This window comes from Carassius gibelio, chromosome A10, assembly GCF_023724105.1.
Source record: "Carassius gibelio isolate Cgi1373 ecotype wild population from Czech Republic chromosome A10, carGib1.2-hapl.c, whole genome shotgun sequence".
NCBI lineage: Eukaryota > Metazoa > Chordata > Actinopteri > Cypriniformes > Cyprinidae > Carassius > Carassius gibelio.
Window position 1 is genome coordinate 13,113,694 of NC_068380.1, and position 21,614 is coordinate 13,135,307.

A 21,614-nucleotide genomic window follows, 5' to 3' on the forward strand; every position below is an offset into this window, starting at 1 on the left:
CATGCGGTGGAGCCACTGCAGCGGAGCGTGGTCCGAACAGAGGGTGAACTCCCGTCCCAGGAGATAATAGCGGACGGCCCATCTGATGGCAAGGCACTCTTTCTCGATGGTGCTGTACTTAGCCTCTCTCTTCGAGAGCTTCCGGCTAATGTACAGCACCGGCCGTTCCTCCCCCTCTATCTCCTGGGACAGGACTGCCCCCAGCCCCCTGTCCGATGCGTCTGTCTGCAACAGAAAAGGGAGAGAAAAATCAGGAGAGTGTAACAGCGGCCCGCCACACAGAGCAGCCTTGACCTGAGTAAAGGCCTGCTGACACGGCTCCGTCCACTGGACCGTATCTGGTACCTCCTTTTTAGTAAGGTCAGTCAAAGGGCTGGTGAGGTCCGAATAATTAGGAATAAACCGTCTATAATATCCCGCCAGCCCCAAGAACTGTCTTACCTCCTTTTTGGTCTTGGGTCGTGGGCAGGTCGCAATAGCGGCAGTCTTATCAATTTGGGGACGCACCTGCCCATGCCCCAAGTGGAAGCCCAGATACCTTACTTCCACACGCCCAATCGCACACTTCTTTGGGTTGGCCGTGAGCCCCGCTCCCCTCAGCGACCTCAGGACAGCCCTCAGATGCTGCATATGCTGCTGCCAGTCATTACTAAATATAATAATATCATCTAGGTAGGCAGCAGCATATGCAGCATGGGGCCGTAGAATCCGATCCATGAGGCGCTGGAAGGTAGCTGGGGCCCCGAACAAGCCAAACGGAAGGGTAACAAATTGGTGTAATCCGAACGGCGTTGTGAAAGCTGTCTTTTCTCTGGACAATGGAGACAAGGGGATCTGCCAATAGCCCTTTGTTAAGTCCAATGTCGAATAAAAGCGAGCCGTGCCTAGCCGATCAAGCAACTCGTCAACCCGCGGCATTGGATACGCGTCGAATTTCGACACAGCATTCACCTTGCGGTAATCTACACAGAATCGGACTGAGCCGTCCGTTTTCGGAACTAAAACTATCGGGCTCGCCCACTTACTATTAGATTCTTCTATTACCCCCATGTCAAGCATAGCGCCCAATTCAGCCTGAACTACTTGTTTCTTGTGCTCAGGTAAACGATACGGCCGGCTGCGAACTACCACGCCCGGCTCGGTCTCGATATGGTGCTGAATTAGGTTAGTACGGCCCGGTAGGGGCGAGAAGACGTCGGCAAACTCTGCCTGCAATTTCGTTACATCAGTGAGTTGGGACGGCGAGAGGTGGTCTCCACCTGGAGCCAGGGCGAGGGATTGGGGTTTGATATTCGCCTCTGGCCCGAGATCATCCTCTCCGCCAATCACCGTTGCCAACATCACTGATTCCGCCTCATTCCATTTTTTAAGGAGGTTGAGGTGGTATATCTGACTGGACCCGTTCCTATCGGACCGTATTACCTCATAATCGAGATCTCCGACCTGTCGTGCGACCTCAAACGGTCCCTGCCACTTAGCCATTAATTTGGAGCTCGACGTTGGGAGTAATACAAGTACTTTCTCTCCCGGTGCAAATTTGCGTAACCTAGTTCCCCTGTTATACAGCTGGCTCTGGCGGTCCTGGGCTTGTAACAAATTCTCCATGGATAGCCGCCCCAATGTGTGGAGTTTTGTTCTCAAGTCCAGCACATACTGAATTTCGTTTTTGCCCTGAGACGGTCCCTCCTCCCAAGTTTCTCTCAGTACGTCGAGCACCCCCCGGGGCTGGCGTCCATAGAGAAGCTCGAAGGGGGAAAACCCCGTGGAGGCTTGTGGGACCTCTCGCACAGCAAATAACAAGGGCTCTAGCCACCTATCCCAATTTTTGGCGTCTTCGTGAACGAACTTACGAATCATGGATTTAAGTGTGCGATTAAATCGTTCGACCAGGCTGTCGGTTTGTGGGTGATAGACGCTAGTTCGAATCAATTTAATGCCCAACAATCCGTACAGTTCGCGTAGCGTACGTGACATAAACGCCGTGCCCTGATCGGTGAGGATTTCTTTTGGAACCCCCACCCGGGAGATAAGACGAAACAGGGCATCCGCAACACTTTTAGCGGAAATGTTGCGGAGGGCCACCGCTTCAGGATATCGTGTTGCATAATCAACTATGACTAATGCAAAGCGATGTCCTCGTGCCGATCGCTCTAATGGCCCGATGAGGTCCATGCCAATTCTCTCGAAGGGGACCTGCATTAAGGGAAGAGGGCGCAAAGGCGCTTTTGGGGCGGCCGGTGGGTTTACCAATTGACATTCCAACAAGACGCGCACCACCTGCGCACGTTGTCATGAATGCCCGGCCAAAAGAAGCGGGCCATGAGGCGATTTAGTGTTGCGGCCTGTCCCAAATGGCCCGCCATAGGATTAGAATGAGCCGCCTGGAAAAGCATTTCCCGGCGGCTCTTTGGAATTAACAATTGGGTTGTATTCAATTTTGTCCGAGCGTCTTGGGTCACTCTATACAACCGGTCTTTTAAAATGGCAAAATACGGATAGGAGAGCGGGAGGGCAGGTTGGAGAGACTGGCCATCGATGGCGCGGACCTGTTGAAACGCATGTTTTAGTGTCTCATCCTGAGACTGCTCCAGAGGAAAGTCATCACGCTCCGAAAGAATTAGTCTCCCGATTTTGTTCGGTTCCCCTGGAGCAGACCACAGCGACCCTGGCTCAGTTTCTCCCACCTGTACCCGCACGGCCTCCTTCCGTGCCTTATTTCCCCAAGAGGCATCCGCACATAACGACCCCAATAAAACCGTAAATGCGGGCCAATTCGTTCCCAAAATTACCGGATGCCGGAGGTGGGGACTAACCGCCACCTCTACACTATGCTTTTGTCCCCGGAAATGAATGCTAATTGGGACAACCGGATACTCCACCACATCCCCGTGTACACACCGCACCTTAACCACGCGGCTTGTATCCAATGCCCCCGGTTGAATCAGGCTTTGATGGATTGAGGTTTGGTTACATCCCGAATCCACCAAGGCCGGATATGTACCCCCCTTGATACTCACGGGTATTTGGTACTCGCCAGCCTGACCGGGGGTGACCTGTGGGACATCCGGGACCCGGATCATCTTCCCACCTCCATCGCTGGACACCTGTCCACGAAATGCTCCGGGTCCCCGCAACGCCAACAGGCCAGCCCAGACCTACCCGCCGACCCGCTGGATAATGGCCCTCTTGAGGTCGTCGAAGACCAGGAGGTTCGCCACCGGAAGTTGTTGCGCGGCAACCTGGGCCTCACCGGAGAGCAGGGGTATTAGGCGTACCGGCCACTGCTCGCTGGGCCACCCGCAGGCCTCCGCCGACTTTTCGAAGAGCTCCAGGAAGGCCTCCGGATCGTCCTGGGCCCCCATCTTGTGAAGCGGCAGGTGCATGGGGGCAGCGGGCGGCCCGGCGGCCTCGGCGCGAACCTCCCGATACATCCAGCTCCGGAACCTCTCGCGGTCCTCCTGCTGGGCCTGAACGATGGCCTGGAATCGTCTCTCCTGATCGGTTCTCAGGTCCAGCAGGGCCTGATGTTGTTCTTGGTTCAGGACCGCGAGGGAAGCGATGATATCCGCAAGCGGCGTGGAGGACGGGCTTTGCATGGCGGCGGCGGTCCTTCTTCCTTCCCGGGTTTCGGCACCAGTGTAGTAAGTTCGTGTGGCAAGGAAGAGGACAAAGGGGTCGGCTGGACTGCTGACGTATTTATTTAACCAAAACTAAACAAAGAACAAAGAAAATCACAAACACCCAAACGGTGACTCTTATTCTGACACGCTCTGTCAAACTTCCGGTTCACTCCTTCCGGTTTTCCGTCTCGGGTCAGCAGTCCGTCTCTCTCTCGCTTGCATCCGTTTCTCCCGGCGTTTTATACTCTCTCCACGCCAATTACTAGAACGAGAAACAGGTGCTGATAATTTTTGCCCAAACCACTCACTTACCGCTCGTCTCCTGATTCTCTCTCCCGCTGCAGACTTCGCTAAACCACGCCCCCCCTGCCACAAGTACTCTAACGCGTTACTTTGTAACGCGTTACCCACAACACTGATTATAATACATAGTTATGGTGAGACATGTTGTGTATGGTCTCTCTCTCTCTCTCACATACACACACACAAACTCAGACACAAACACATTACGTTTTCTCTAGTTTTTGGCCAGTAAGGGAGTCAGTTTAGTGTCTGTATTTTTTGTTTAAACATTTTCTTTTGACCCAATCCTGAACTTAATTTGCTTTTTGATATTTTTGTGCTGACTGTATTTAACAAATTTGAACAACTTGTTTAAAAAAAAAAAAAACTGGAACGAACTTCAAATTAGGAAGTTAAGCGTCTTGTTTTGGTGAATGGTGGGTTGTGTCTGAGGTGAATGCTCGTCAATATTATACCGGATTACAGAACTACCGGAGGAAAACAGTGGATTTTTGCAAGTATGATAGGTGAGTAATTACTCCTGAAGTGTAACAAACCCGCATAGACAAGCTTCATAGCTCGCAGAATCTGATAAGTGTGTGTGTGTGTGTGTGTGTCACCACTGATGCTTGGTTAATGTTAACATTTCCTTAGTGAAAAAGATTGTTTTCTCCACGTTTAATTTGCAGATCCATTTATGATCTGCAGGTGAGCCTCCAGTGACTTTTTAAAAAGTGAAAGTGACATTTTTAAATTGATCGGAGGTGTAAGCGCTCACTCCACAGACCCGGTAGGATAAATTATCAGGGAAACTGAGGCTTGGTAAACTTTCATGTGTTCATAGGGATCGATTCCGCCTACAACCTCTTTTTTTTTTAATTAGCGTTGTTTGGCTTTATTATTAAGTTTGTCCGTATAGGTATAGGCAACTTTTTTTGTCACGTTCTATAACTTTTTCTGGAGACTGGTTATTATCTTATTACAAACCTGCTTTGCGATGCCTCTAAAATGGCCGCCGTTACCCACAATGCACCATTCCATGACGTCTACGCCCGAGCTCTATACATAGCCAACACTTAAATAGCCTGGGCATATAGTAGCATTTCATCTTTTATAAAATGCGATTTTGGCCAAATGCATTTTACCACAGGAAAAACTGAGCGCTCCGTCTATATAGCTAAAAAAAACTAGTTTGTAACCTGCAGATGAAAATGCAATGTGATCCCGGCAGCGGCAGGCGCCGTCGCCGTTTTAATGACGGACAAAAAAAATAAATAACATTTGCACGCATTTCGCTGGTCAAAAACTATATATTGATAACAACAACATATAATTTGTTTTTACCATCGGAAAATCATAACAGGTGCGCCCCGCGCTGTTTCGTACTGGAACTTACACAAAGCAGCGAGTGATCCTCGTCACCTAGATAACTATATTTCTAAGAAATTTCTTCTTTGATTTATGATTGCTGATACACTTAATTTTTTAACATTTAGGATAATCATGTTATGGTATACTCTCCGAATACTCTCTGTATAAAAAGTAGTAAAACATGGTTTTACTACAGTAATGTAGTAGTAACTAAAAAAAATTACAGAAGATCACTGTGAAATCTTTATATTTTATCATGCAGAATGTAATTCATGATTCATTCCATTTTTACAGCAAAAACAGTAATATAGTGTAATATTTTTACAATTTTAAATAACTGTTTTCTATTTGAATATATTTTAAAATGTAATTTATTTTTGTGATCAAAGCTGAATTTTCAGCATCATTACTGCAGTTAGTACTCTTCAGTGTCACGTAATCCTTCAGAATTGCTTTTCACTGCAACTGTACTTTTCACACTATTTTTATTAATTTTTTCATTGCTGGCTTATTTTAGGGAAAGTGTAGTGAATAAGAGACCTTCAAGAAACCAACATCCCTGGTCCACCACAGTATCAAATTTTTGCCAGGTAGGCGGAAACATGTTGGATATGTTATAGTAACGGTATAGCTATAGTTTCTTATAATCTGGAATTGAGTTGTACCGTAGTGTTGGACATAATTACTTAAATTATATTTCAAAAAAGTTAGTCAAAAATACTTGACTCATTGCTTACCTTCCCCTCTTCTCAATGTCATTCATAATAATGTTAACCAAATAATACAAATTAGCTTATGAAACCAAACAGAATAGCTAAAAAAGAGAATATATATAATTGATATAAAAAAAGGGAGGGGGTGCCCTTTTTCAGTTTCAGCACATGCCCCTCAAAAGGTCTGTGCACGGCCCTGTAGATGTTATTTGCTCTCTTTCTGAACAATGAAAGATTAGTAGCAATATTTATATCACATTAACTTTCAATGTTAAATTCACATTAAATATAAAGTCAGTCATATTAAAAATATGTTATGGCATGACACCTATATTTGTTACTTAAGTAAACAGACAGGGTTTTATAATAAATTACATAAATTGGAGTAAAGGCTGATGAAATATATACATTTATACACACACACATACATTACATACATTTTATCTATTTATCTAAATAAAAATAGGCTCCGTATATATGACCCAAAGTAACTAGTAACTAACTACTTGAGTAGATTTTTTATCCGATTCTCTTTTACTTTTACTCAAGTAACTATTCAAGACTAGCACTTTTACTTTTACTTGAGTAAATATTTCTAGAATTACTTTTACTTTTACTTGAGTAAAGTTTTTGGGTACTCTACCCACCTCTGAATACATAGTACATTCATTTTTCCCCTCCAGTACCGAAAGCAGAACTGATACCTTCAAATCTTACTGATACTACGCTCTTTCATAATTTATCCCCAGGGCCATTTTAATACTGGGTTTCGGTACCCATCCCTAGTGACTGGACACTAACTCTGTTTATCATCATAGAAACAGATAATCAGATTGTGATGTTTATTCCCGCTTCAGTAATATGCTGCCTTCCTTTGTTTCGACCATGGTTTTGACACACAGCTTCACTGCACTGTTGCCAACTTCTTTCAGTAGAAAGTAGCTAAACCCCACCTGAAAAGATGCTAAATGTCGCTAGATGACGTCATGCACTACTTATTATATTTATGACGTAAGTGCGTTGTATTGTATTGCCTCCCTATGCTCACATACTGCATTTTAATTCAGCCAAATTCTCAATAAAACTGTTTTTATTACTATATTTTAATGTTTCTGCTGTCAGACAACGGAATGAATATTATAATGACCATATTATAATGGCCAATGGGCCATTAAGACTACATAACCAGCTCTCAAACATTAATCTGCACTTAAATACCAACATTGTCTAATTAATTAAAATACACATACGATAAAGTCAGTGGTTGTGCTACGACTGATGTCAGCTATACTTGCTTTTAAAATTGAGTTAGAAGCAACACAATTTATTTTTTTTTGACTGAAAGTTCTGCTCCTCTCTGTGCTCGCTGCACATAGCAGATGCAGAGAGAGAGAGGCTCGCACTGGGAAAGAGAGACTTTGCACTCGTGCGGCAGCACCAGAGTCTCAGAGACTAAATTATGATTGTCCAAAAAGTCGCTAGATTTGTCGCTAGTCACTTTTTAGGGAAAAAAAGTTGCTAAATCTAATATAATATTCATTTCGGAAGAGAAGACAATGATGAATAAAGTTGTAGTTTTTGTTATTTTTGGACCAAAATGTATTTTTGGTGCTTCAAAAAATTGTAACTGACCCTCTGATGTCACATGGACTACAGTACTTAATGATGTTTTTCTTACCTTTCTGGACATGGAAAGTATACTGTACACACAGTTTCAATGGAGGGACTGAGAGCTCTCAGACTAAATCTAAAATATCTTAAAATGTGTTCCGAAGATAAACGGATTTGTAACGACATAAGTTATTAATGACATAATTTAGATTTTTCAATGAACTAACCCTTTAACTGAGTTACCGGTGTGGTAATATGATAGCATGCCTACCTATAGAGATAGATTCGCCGTTTGATAGTCTGATAGTGAGCAATTTTGATCCTGAGCAGTTTTGACTCTGTTGTTAACTTTCATTAAAATATCTTAATTTCTGTGCAGCATAAAAATAAAATGTATACAGTTTATTACAGGAGTAGAGTAAGTTATGAACATTTTTGGGTGAAGACATACTTTTACACTCTCTTTGGCTTTGAAAATGCTTTTAAACACTTGTAAAATCAAACGCTCCCATGTGTTGACCATTGTAGACAATCACAGACATATTTGTTGAGTGCAGTACCACAATGGCCAATCAGAGGCATTTATCAATCTACTCAACAGTGTTCAAAATGCATTTTTGGGTGAACCAACCCATTTTAAAAGAGTATTTCACATACAAAATTATGTCATCATTTACACTCCCTGTTGCGATTTTAAACCTTTATGAATTAATGTCCTCAGCAGAATTTTGAATAATGTTGGAAACAGAAGAGCACAGCCCCAATTCACTATTATTGTATGGACAAAATAATATATAATAACTGCATGCTATTAATCATTAGTTAAGCATTAGGAAACAGTTAATTCATCATTTATAAAGCATTAATAGACATTTATAAGCAGTTTATAAATACAGATATAAATGTTTTATACCTGATTTAAAAGCATATCTATAATGTATTTAAGAGTTGTTTTTTCATACTTTATTGATCAATTTATCATTTCTAAATTAAGTATAGCATTATTTACACACCAGTTATTAAGGAGTTGTCAGCGGTTCATAAGATCACTTAGAAATTGTAAGTAAATGATTAATAAACTATTTAAATGTGCATTCATACATCTTTTTATTCAGACATATAGTAATAGTTACTTATAGTGTTAATAAATGTATTTCTACTGTAATTCAGGGTTAATTCAGGTAGTTATAAAACATATGTAGTTGTTTGTTAACTATTTTTGTGAGCTCATCTAAAGTGAGGACTATTTATGCCTTGTAAAGCTTTTACGAGATTTAAAGGCTGTTAATATTTCTATGTTCTGTATCACTGTGTTGTGTTTGTTCCTGTTTTTTGTTTGTAAGATAACTGAGCCTGTAAATATCCTTTATAAATGCTTTACAAGGCATAACTAGTCCTCACTTTAGATGAGCTCACATAAATAGTTAACTCAACACTACTAAATGCTTTATAACTACCTGAATTTACTACATTTCTTGTGATCTTATGAATCACTGGCAACTCCTAAATAACTGGTTTGTAAATAATGCTATACTTCATTGAGAAATGATAAACTGATCATGAATAAAGTATGAAATTACACATTATAGATATGCTTTTAAATCAAGAATAAAGCATTTATATCTGTATTTTTTAACTAATTAGTGAAAGTGAAGTGACATTCAGCCAAGTATGGTGACCCATACTCAGAATTTGTGCTCTGCATTTAACCCATCCGAAATGCACACACACAGAGCAGTAAATATACACACACACTGTGAGCACACACCCGGAGCAGTGGGCAGCCATTTATGCTGCGGCGCCCAGGGAGCAGTTGGGGGTTCGATGCCTTGCTCAAGGGCACCTAAGTCGTGGTATTGAAGGTGGAGAGAGAGCTGTTCGTGCACTATCCCCACCCACAATTCCATCCGGCCCAAGACTAGAACTCACAACCCTTCGATTGGGAGTCCAACCCTCTAACCATTAGGCCACGACTTCCCTTTATTATTAAGTAATTATTATTAAGTAATTATTATTACTGTCTATTAATGCTTTATAAATTATGAATTATCTGTTTACTAATGCTTAATTAATTATTAATAGTGTGCAGTTATTATAAAGTGTTACCAAGAAGGGAAGTGAATGGGGTGCTCTTAACAACATTCTTTAAAATATATTATTTTGTGTTCTGTGGAAGAAAAGTCATACAGGCTGATGTTTAAATTAAAACAATTACTTGAACTACTTTAAAGCGATATGTCACTACCAAATAACATTTTCCCTACGTTTTACTCACCCTCAAGGCTTGAGAAGACCTTTAAGACCACAGAGCCGTGTCAAGCAGTTCTTTGATCGATGGATGCACTATTTGAAGCTACAAAAAGTCAACAATGAACTCCCATTCTACTGCTTGGAAGTAAAATGATACATAAGATTATAACTTTGCCTGTATTGTTCTTCAAAAATATAGCCATATTCAGTTGGGATGCCTTGAGGGCGAGTAAAACATGGGGGAATGTTGATTTGGTAGTGAAATATCACTTTAAGGCAAACATGGTTGTACAAAATTTCAGTAGTTTGCATTGTCTGCATTACCTGGTATTCTTTGATCAGACAGCTTGCATCTTCACCAAGGTACGTGATCAGGCACTTCAGCAGGCACTCTTTTCTGATGTCTACAGTATGTCCAAACTCTTCAAAATGTTCAAGATATATATTTTTTTATTAGACCAAAACACTACTAAATTTATTGACCAATACATGATCCATAACTTTAATAGTGTCCTTAGTTTTTTACACGGAGAACTCCACCTTTGCTCCTAATAACCTGGGGAAGCTGAGAAGCTGTCTGTCCAAAGAGAAATTTTTTTGCATTAATCTGTAAGAAAGAGAAACAGAAAATAGACTTCTAAAAAATTTTTAATATTTTAAATTGAAAACTAGTTGTAAAAATACATATACACACACAAAGCATTAAGATAAATAAATACAAACTATTCACAGCAGGTAATGTCAAGTGACATTGCAAAGGTTCATAAAAATAACTATTGCAGCAGGTAACTTCTGGTGACATTGTCAAGGTTCAGAAAAATAACTATTACAACAGGTAACTTCTGTTGACTTTTTAAGCAAGATCAGGGGGACGTGGATCTGATCACCCTCACAGTTGTCCACTGCATCACTGGCGGTCATCGATACATCTGTGGAAATAATTAAACATTTTTACATTAGTACTTACAATATATCATGAGAATTAATATATGATGGGACCCGAACTTAGAACAGTGTGTGTGTGTGTGAGAGAGATGCATTAGAAACAAAACCGTATACACACTCTGTAGTGCTCAAACGTTGGTCAATATCTGAATGAGAAATGTAGCTAGCTGGCCTGCTATCACCAACAATCTCTGTAAGAGGAATAATGTTAGTTTTTGTAATGTACCATAATATCTTGTACTACCGTAAATATAAAATAAATAGGTGGACAATGGTAATCATGGAAATGCGTTGTACTTCGTTAACTGCTTGTTACTGATCTTACATGTATTCATAGAACGGACTTCATAAATCTAATGTTAGGCAAGCAAACACATACCTAGTTAAGTTAAGGTAAGCTTACCCGAATCTGACAACCTTTTCATCGTACATCGTACATCGTACATCGTAGCCGAGCCATTTCAGTCGCCTTCCCATCCATGAAATGGTATGAACACACATAAGATCGCTTGGGTGGGCGCTTCAAATTTAGCGCCTTCATCCATTGCCTCTGGTGCTTCTCTTCTTTAGGTGTAATTGTAAAGTGCACCAGAACACTCCGACCGCTTCACATTGTGTTTGTTACATCGTTGGTGCAATTGTTTTTTGTTAGTTTTTTTTAATACAATTGATATGAAGCCCATAACTGAGCATATAATACAATATATTTGTGTTCTGTTATCTAGCCAATAGCTTAGGTACATCAGGTCCCTCAGCCGGAAGTAAGATGACAAAACGAACGCAATGGCGGCACCGTTGTTGCCATGGAAAATAAGGTGAATACTTTGCACACATGATCGTCGTGCTCTAATAGGCACTCAACTGTTTTTCCTATCCTAGGTAGCCCGGATGTTACCGTGTGAATATTTAAGTTGAATTTTTTATCTGAATTTGAGCTGTCGAATTAGACTGATGTTTTCTTTGAAATTTGAGATCTGAATCAAATCTGATCAACTTGAATCTATTTTAACTGAAATTCTGTAAGTTGATTTTTTTTTATCTGAATTTGTGAGCATTGAAAAATATTCATCGAAATTCAGGTTTTGAGAGCTAAATTTTAAACAAATAAATTCAGATACATGGTTTCCAAAGTAAAATAATTTAAAAGGGGCTGAATTCAGACCAAATAAATTCAGATAAATATTTTCAAAATAAATATTTCAAAACTAAGTATTCAGTGGCTGTTAAATTTCAAATAGTTATGTCTCTTATTTGCTGCCATACCTCTCTAAACCACACAGACAGATCCACCTGTATTTCTCACGAGCTCATTCTCCACCATGCCTCAGAAGCGGTGGGTCCTGAACCACGGGAAGCAGATGGCTGCCTTTTTTCCTTTTTTTTTTTTTATGGAAAGAGCAAAAAAGCTCACAATGCACTAGGGCTGTGCGATTAATCTAAATCGAAATAAAATCGCAGTTTGAGTGTGCGCGATTTCTAATCTCTTTATAGCATGATTTTCGAATTACAATAAACCGCATACATGTAACTTACTGTATACGCGCTGCAGACGGAGTACGTGTAAACCTTTGGCAATAAGTATATTGGGAAAAACATAAAACACCCGAAGCACCGCTACAGTGAGCTTTATGACCAATGCATGGCAAAAAAAAAAATTAATAAATACATCCCTGACCACGGGTTTTATTTTAATTGTTTGCCATATGTCTAGATTTTGTTTGACATCTTTACTTATTGATTATTTTGACTTAAGTCTGTTCTAAAGAGATGTTCCAACTTTTTGATAAAGCTCTCATTGGTTTTCTTTTGTAAATACGTTTCAAATTTATACTGAATGCATTTATGACTGTAAAGCACGCCTGTGTGTGTCAAAATGTAAAAAAATAAAATAGAAATTGCAAAATTGATAAAAAAAATTGTGATAGTTTTTTTTTTGTCCATATCGCACAGCCCTACAATGCACGCAGATTGCCTCATCAGAGGCAGGTGCTCTTCACCCAAACAAATGACGCAAAGATTTTGTGTGTCATCGGGTGTCAAATACCACAACACGGATGTCATGATAGACAGAGAAAGATCGCACAGTAGCACAGTTCAATTAAAATTCTTACACAGTTTTGTAAATACTTTTATAAAGGATATTTAGATGTTTATACTGAAAAACTAAAGTCAAAATACTGATTAAGATATGTTCTGGTAGTGTAAAAAAAAGTCATAAAACAATATAATATATTACATTCTTTCTAGTTTATATGATTTAAAATTATACAAAGAAATGCATGATTAATTAGCACTGATAAATAGCTAAATTTGAAGCATGTTTTTGGTTTTGAATTAAATTAAATTGTCAAAGTCTTTTGAAATTGAACTGTGAAGTGTTCTGATCTAATGTGTATGTTAGTATATGTATGACATGCAATAGGTTATATTTTGTCACAGGTTTTCCTTGTTTTGATAGGCTTTTAAAGTGATTATTGTATTTAATGCTAAACAATAGTTGGCTAAAAAAGGGAACTAGGGATCTGTTCTCCAATTTCATCTTTTTTTTTCATCTAATCAGGTTGATTATTTTATTACTGCTATGCCAACATGCGAAGCATTTTTACTAAAAGAGGTTTGTTAAAACATGATTAAGTTAAAAGGTGCAGCTACAGTTTTGAAGGCTATTTGCGCTTTTTCTAAACATTATTTACAATTTTCACTCTTGTAAATAGTGTAAATAGTGGCAGATACTTGCACCCAAATGTATTTTTGTGTGTAATCATAGTATGTACTGTATAACAACATGTTTAGTTTATGATCATAAACCGTTCATATCAATATCTATTAAATTTACACTTAATTTACAGTAAAGGGCTTGAGCACCCATAGGAATGGCTGAGCACGCCTACAGAAAAACAGAATATTCACTATTATTTTCCACCAACCAATAAACCAACTGACCAATAAATAAGTTTCAGGATCCCCTCTAAGTGTTGGTTTTCACGTTGGGCACCAGCAGGTCATAATACATATAGAATTACTATTATATTTAGCATTAAAACAAACTGACAGACTGGCTTGTGCTTTTAGTTTTATTATTATTATTTTTTTGTTGTTGTTCTTGTTTGTTAGTTTTTGTTTTTTGCATGATGATAACTTGTGGTAACTTCAAAATCATCAGATATGTCAGCAAGAGAGCACCTTGTGATAAGACTCATGGAAAGAATGTGTGAATGAAGACGTGAACTCTTTAGAAACTAACTCCAATAATATTTAAACATTGAGTAATTGAGCAGCCTTAACTCATTTTTAACACCTTTGTTTTATTAAAACTTGTTTAAGTACTGGAGTGTTTCACAGTGACTGGTGATGTACAACTGAAAAATGTACAAATAATAAATGAAGACTGAAATCTCAGGTATAAATTGAAAAACTCTGCGACATTCCCTAACAAGTCATTTCTGGTTGAATGAAACACACTTCTGGAGTCCCATTTTGCATATTATGTATTTAGGACATGAAATTGGGAGTCTGAAAAAAAGGAGACATTTAAAATGTGCAGTTGTTTCTCAACCTTCCAGAAACAAGGTTGAGAAACACTTTTAAATGATAATCAATTATTTAAAAAGTTTTGATTGTTGAACTTGTGTCAGAAAGGTGTGTGATGTTCCTATGGCAGAATGAACTGTGAAATCCTCTTCTCACAGATCCATTGAAAAGGTTTATTACATGCAACATCAAGCCACCCTATTAAATTAACCCACTCTGGTGGAGGCACAGCTACAGTCACAACACAGTCCTCATCATATTGTTGGTTTCCATTTGGCTCTCCTTGCGCCCAGAAGCTGAAACAACAGATCAGAATTTGATGTTCAGTGCTGTTTTCTGTGTGATATGATACTGACTTTGAGAATAATTAGTTTAATTCAGTAATTTCTCACCCAGAGGTGAGAACATGTGTGGTGTTATCAACCCATTTCCATGTGCCCTCCACTTCTCTGTCAGTCAGGCCAATATAAAATATACCATTACCAGACATGTTGTGAATGAAATCCTGAACAGATAAAAAGGTTGCACATTTATGTTGTAAATAGACACATTTCATCATCTCATCTCACATTGATCTGCTACACACCGTAAACACAATCTCTCACTCACTTGTTCCTGTCTGTTGTTTATGATGATCAGATCTGCTCCTCTCTCTGTACAGTATCTTCTGCTCTCAGTCCAGTTCTTCTTCTCTTGGGACATGTAGTAAAAACTGGACTGATAGCAAGTCCAATTAACTGTTAACAGAACCAGTTCAGCTTTTTACTCACATTCACACTCATCTGTCTGTAACTTTTAAAAGAAAGTATACTCATACATTGTGTAAACTTAAAGTTACTGCGACCACAACCAAATCCATCAGGCTTAAAAAATGACTGTTGTACAGCAAATTAATACATAGGCTAAAGAAACTTTACCACAGATCCGAAGTTCACTGGTCAGGTTTCTGATCTTGAGTATTAGTTGCTCTCTCTCATTGGTCAGGTTTGTGTTCTTGAGTATTAGCTGCTCTCTCTCATCGGTCAGGTTTGTGTTCTTGAGTATTAGCTGCTCTCTCTCATTGATCAGGTTTTCATTCTTTGATATGAGCTGTTGTCTCTCTTGAGTGAGTATGACACACAGCACTATGACTGCAGTCAGCAGAAGAACACACAGCAGCACCAAACACACTACAGCTGCTCTGGAGCTTCTCTTCCTCACTGAATCACTTCCTAAAAATGATAGACATTATGTTATTTTATTTTATTCTACATTTCTCTATTACATTTACAACAGCTTAAATGAGTAAATGTTTTTGCAATTAATCTCAGTTACCTGTGTGTTGAGTTGTTTGGATTTTCGGTGTTTGGTTGTCAAAATCCTCTTTGTCTTTCTTATGTTTCATATCTCTTACAGCCTCAGCACTCACATAGATATCAACCTCCTTCTCTATTCTGCCTTCTGAGTCCATTATCGAACCTGTGTCCAAACCTTCATTATAATGCCCAGACATTTTCCATGCAGGTTTTGGTGGTTATTTTGAAGCGTAAATGAGAAGTATTAAACAAAACTATAAGTTCTATCTATCGGACTAATACTGTTTCCTAAGTGCTATTTCGTTGTACTCCTGATGCATCTGTGTATTTGGGGTAATGGTTCATGTATTTATGCAAAAAGGAACTTGCAATATGCAGGAAGTTAACACAAATGTCACAATCTTCTGAGATGGGATTGGTGAACTTAAATTAGTGACATTTAATGTGTAACTCTGCAACAGCCTTTAATATCAAATATAAAATTGATTTCTACACATTTAACATCAGCACCACTCTTGGAATTTAGCAAGTTCTTGAGTACTCATGAATGATCCTGAAATATAAATTCAGAAATAATAATTTTTTGTGGAGAGATGGCATGAAAAAATAAAACACTTTTTTCGCTTGCATTTTATTTTACAGTACGTGCACTAACGTAATTATAGTGTACTTACAGTGTATTTATCTAAGAAAGTTCTGGTAATACAAGGTACCTACATGGGGTAGGGTTAGGTTTAGGGGTAGGTTCAGGGTTAGTACCTAGTTATTATATAGTTATTGTTATTACTATTATAAGTACATAGTATGTACATGAGGAACAGGACTGTAAAATAAAGTGCTATCCTTTTTTCTCTCTCAGGATATCTCACAGTATGTGGGAAAAAGACTTTGCAAACTTCACAACTTCTCATTCTATTGTCAGAAGATCGAGCACAGAAGACAGATGAACTCAAATTATATTTTGGGCAAGCAAATGCTCTTAATTTTTCTTTTATCCAATTGATCACTGGCATGTGACTCATGGGTTCAGTTAAATCAAACAGATATTGAACGCACACAGAGTCAGACGTTCTTCTATATTAGAGAATGGTTCTAACTACCAGCTGTCAAGATGCTTCATCGTGGCTGCTTTCTTCTGCGGCTTCAGAAAAGCCAAACTCAGCAGGCAAGCCAGCTAAAACTATTATGTTGTTAAACTGTCAGACAACTTTTCCCTCCTCTCTGTCATTTACTTTCTCTTCGTCTCTCCGTGCAATTTCTCCCACCTGAGGTTTTAATTGTCAGAGCAACTGAAGTGACATGACAGAAGTCATTTTGTGGTCCATTATGTAAAAGACAGGCCCAACAATTAGCATGTCACTGAAAAGCATTGTTCTAAACTTCCCGTTTGTTAAAGGTAATCCTCCTGAAAAATGCACACTTTGCTTCAGTCATTGGGTTATACATGTATGTCTTTTAAGGAGATACAGTGCGCAATTTTATTTTTAATCAGTAAATATGTATGCATGTATTTATTTATAATTCAAACATTTCTGAATGTCTTTGAACAAGGTACATATACAGTACATATACAGTAAGATTTTAGGCTGTTTAAAGCAAACATTCTTAATGTATTATGTGTTTTCCCCCAGTATTCAGCATGTACTGTATTTGTGAAAATATTAATAATTATTTGAAAATTAATCTCTTAATTTGTCTTTATCAAAATATTTTCCTGTATTTAGTTTTATTTTTACAGGTGCATTCTTTTAGAAAGTAAAGTAATGTTATTTCTTACAAACAAATTGTAATATTTCACAGTATATTACCTTATATCTGATGCAGTTTGCAGGATGTTATGGCTTCAAGTGTAAGCGTAAGGCTTCAAAAAGTATGAAGTCCTGTTAATATTATGTTAGGGACATACTGTACAAAGTTATCGGAAGTGCAGTTTCCTCTTTTCTCTACAAACCACAAACTAGAGGAAGTTGGTTTTAGCACTATTAACAACATAAATAACAGACTCTGTTGCCATACAGTCTCATATCTCTGATGGGAAAAATGATCTTAAGAGGTTTTCTGTGCTGCTATATTGTCAAATATGTTGATTCTCAGAGCTTATATATTCTGCATTATACATTACGCTGTCTCTATAGAGAGGACATTTAAAATGGCCTCTGCTTATTTTTCCAACATTTTGATTGGCTGCTGCCCTGGAGCGTGTATCAGGTCTTTGTCTTGGTTGACAAGAAGTCAGGCATGAAGGATATGACATCATAATGAGTCGGTGTTATCATGGCTTTTAGAAAGCTCACACGCCGAGGTTTGAGTGACTGGTGTAGGAAGGCAGAGGCTAACGGCCTGCGTGGATCCATCACGCGCCTGCTATTATTCATCCACATTAGAGGGCAGCTTTCTAATGGTGATTGAGTTTGTTTCGTTTGGCAAAAGCAGGAAAAATGCCACCGGCTCCACTGATGAGGGTCCTTGATTAGGCCTTAACTTTATTTCCCACTCTTTTTACACAACCGGAAAGACCGCTCCAAATAAATGATGAGACAAGCTCTCTTCAGCAGGGCTCCGAGAGTGAGGCTCGCGGTCCCGGCGGGTCCCCCGTGCACGTGTAATGTGGGGGTTTTATGCTGATGTGAAATGTCAAGGGTGCAGGCATCCGTCCATCATCGTTACGGTTTTGGCTTCTGTTTGGACTCAATACAAGAGACACGTTTTATTCACTATATTAATTATTTTGAACCCTCATCACAGCTTTAATTTACTTTCTCTCAGTGTGTCTCCATTAGTGTTGCTCAAAACAGATTCTTCAACTCACATTCCTCTGAAAACATCTTTCCCCAGATATTAGTGGCTAATTATCTAACCCAGACTCTACCTAAATATACTCTACTCTTACTTTACTCTAAAAATGCACCTACTTTATACATACCAACAAAATCACATGACAATTCATAACTAGTTCACATTTTGGCAAATTGGTGGCTAATTTCTACGAATTCTTTCTCATTTGAACATTTTCATATGTTCTGCTTACACCCTACTGAAGGTTATACCCAAAGTTTGGGTGGCTCTTAATGCCTTAAGGCCGCATCCTGCTGGAATACACATAAACAGTCATCCTGTGAACAGTAAACTCTGAGTTTCTTAAGAGTATGTACATTGAAGAGGGAAGATCTGATCTGGTAAATAAAACCGGTTAAATCTGACGGTAAACTGGTAAACAAAGTGTCCTTTAACGTCAGCAGAAAGGTCACTGTGTGTTCGTGCTGAAGAATATTGAGGGGCTGATTTGTAGCAGTGAACTTTTCGCTACGAATTTAAATCATTAATACTTGTCCGTAAATGTCAGATCGGTAATAATACTCAAGCCAATAACATGATGTTGTTCTTAATGAGTTTAAAGCAATAGAGTAAATGAGCTCCTTTATTATGAGTTGTGTTGTAAAGGGATGCTTTGCTTTGCTTCATCTTAAAAGTGCTGTAATAAAATATTATATAACGCAAAGGTGAAATAAGTTGTTCCATTACTGTCTGTACTGGGTTACTGCCCCAGATAATTTAAGAATATTGATGTTTAAGTCTTTTATTCCAATAATTCCAGTGTTAGACATTAAGTGAACTTCTTGACTTTTGTTGTTCTAGCCAAACTTCATTAGCGGCACATAGTTGAACGCAATCTCAGTTGTCAGTGAAACAGTAGTGCCCCATAGTCTAAAGTAACTGAAAATGCAGGTTGAGAAAAGCAAATCAAGTGTTAGACTGAGTCTCATCTGCTTTAAACTATTACAATTCCCCCAGCTGTGCCTGCAGACACCCATTCTTACACAAAAACACAGTACGACAGTATTTCCAGCCCTCCTGCTGTCCTGTGCCTGTACAGTACATGACTAGACAAAAGTTTTTGCCAGGCCTGGTGCTATTTTATGCATTTCAGGAGAATAATATAGTCTTCTAAACTATGAAACTGCACAAATGGAAGTGTGGGAATTATATAGTGACCAAACAATGTTAAAAACAAGTACCTCTATATGCTAGAAACAATGAAAAATGTTTTTCCTTAACATATAGGCTTTTACCTGCCATTATTTTAATGTCACATCAGATTATCATTATTTTTAGTAAAAGTTTAAAGGCTGTTTAATATTTGAGTGTAAACTGTGATTCTTCCAGGATTATTTATGTGTTTCTTAAATATGGTATTTAAAAAAAACTGGTATTGGTATTACTGCATTAATTGCGATTGTCGTTTTAATTGGTAATTATAAAAATAAAAGAAATAAATAAAAAATTACTTGCATTTTGAGGTGTGGTTTATCCAGATTGATCTGAAATTTGAAGTCAAATATTAAGTTGTTAGCGCACATCAATATTGCAGTATTGCCATATTGAGAGGATTGATTGTCACATCATTTTTTTTTTTAACTAAATGTTACTACTATGTTACTTAGAATAAAAAAATTAAAAAAGAATGTGTCAAATATATCTAAACTTTGAAAGAGACATGACATACAGCCAAGTACAGTGACCCATACTCAGAATTCATGCTCTGGATTTAACCCATCCAAAGTGCACACACAGCACTGAACACACACCCAGAGCAGTGGGCAGCCATTTTTATGCTGCAGCGCCCAGGGAACAGTTGGGGGTTCAAAGGCACCTCAGTCATGGTATTGCCAGCCTGAGACTCGAACCCATAACCTGAGGGTTAGGAGTTTCCCCTAAATAAAGCCACTGGTAAATGCATAATTTATTATAATAATGGGTTCATGAGATGATTGTTTTAAGTTCATTTTTTAAATATACTTCCTATGTTGATTCTATACACATTTGACATTATGTTTGTTTACAAATTAGGTGCAAGTGTTGCAGTTTTTATGAATGACAGTCATAATAAACATATGTGACACTTGATTACAAACACAGTCTTAAGTCACTGTGGTATATTTTTAGCAATAGGCAAAAACAAAAACAAAAAACAAAAAAAAAATACATTGTTTGGGTCACATTGTGACATTATACTTTTATTCCAAAAATTATTAGTATATTGACTAAAGATCATGTTCCATGAAGATATTTTATACATTTCCTATCGTAAATATATCAATGATCAAAAAGTAATTTTTGAATAGTAATATGCATTGCTAAAAACTTTATTTGAACAGCTTTAAAGGCAATTTTCTAGATTTTTTGTGCACCCTCAGATTCCAGATGTTCAAATAGTTTTATCTCAGTCAAATATTGTTATTTCCGAACAAACCATACATAAATGGAAAAATGATTTATTCAGCTGTGAAATGATGTATAAATCCCAATTTCAAAAAATGTACACTTAAGACAGGTTTCGTGGTCCAGGGGTCACATATATTAAATAGAGAATAATCACTGTATTTGTGTGTAAGTGATCATACTTTGTGATTTGGGTGATGCAGGTCTGCCTGGTCATACAGGAAGTGTTCTGCAAAAGTGTTTTGCAAATTATGCAAATAACCACACACACAGGCTGGCCTGAAAACAGTGTGTACTGCTGTGGTTACTGTTGTATCTTAAACTGTTTGAGGAAGTCCTGAATAATGCACAATCCGAGGGGTCCATTTTGGCTTGCAGTATGACTAGAGAGATGTTTCTGCTGGCCTTGATTTTATCCCCATGAACAAATCCCAGGTGTGTTTGTGCTGTCAGATGCACTCTAAATTGCTTTATCAAGTGGCCCCTCATGTATTTATGAATGCTGCGTGTGGATTGCGTGCTTTGAGCGAGGGTCTGCGCTTCAGTGTGGTAAATGAATAATAGACGGAGTAGGGAAGGGAAATTTGCATGAGTTATACAAGCAGGCCTTTAGGTGGATGAAGGTGGATAACCTTCCCCTTCATCCCCCTTCTGACGGACCACCCTGGAGAGTCACCAAAATATGCTGATTTGTTCAAACACCATGATTTTTTATTGAAAACGGCATGTGGAAGTGAGAAACCACACTAACATTCACAATAGGTGAAAGGAAGAGA

The 21,614-nt window shown here is 38.6% G+C and overlaps 2 protein-coding genes across 5 annotated transcripts in view; one reads left to right on the forward strand and one right to left on the reverse strand.

The window, feature by feature from the left end:
* LOC128021221 (CD209 antigen-like protein C) overlaps positions 1–16,185 on the reverse strand; it is a 28,670-nt gene extending 12,485 nt beyond the window's left edge. The window contains exons 1-5 of one of the 2 annotated variants that reach the window (XM_052608267.1): positions 15,638–16,183; positions 15,241–15,534; positions 14,933–15,060; positions 14,716–14,828; positions 14,078–14,619 (exon numbers count right to left, since the gene is read on the reverse strand). In XM_052608267.1, the coding sequence (XP_052464227.1) occupies positions 14,445–14,619; positions 14,716–14,828; positions 14,933–15,060; positions 15,241–15,534; positions 15,638–15,815 (888 nt within the window). In that variant the 5' untranslated portion in view covers positions 15,816–16,183 and the 3' untranslated portion in view covers positions 14,078–14,444. Of the gene's footprint in view, positions 1–14,077; positions 14,620–14,715; positions 14,829–14,932; positions 15,061–15,240; positions 15,535–15,637 lie in introns of those variants that run through there. The other variant, XM_052608266.1, reaches the window with a different exon arrangement.
* Positions 1–21,614, forward strand: part of LOC128021219 (cell adhesion molecule 2-like) — a 392,008-nt gene that overhangs the window by 284,281 nt on the left and 86,113 nt on the right. The window lies entirely within an intron of this gene.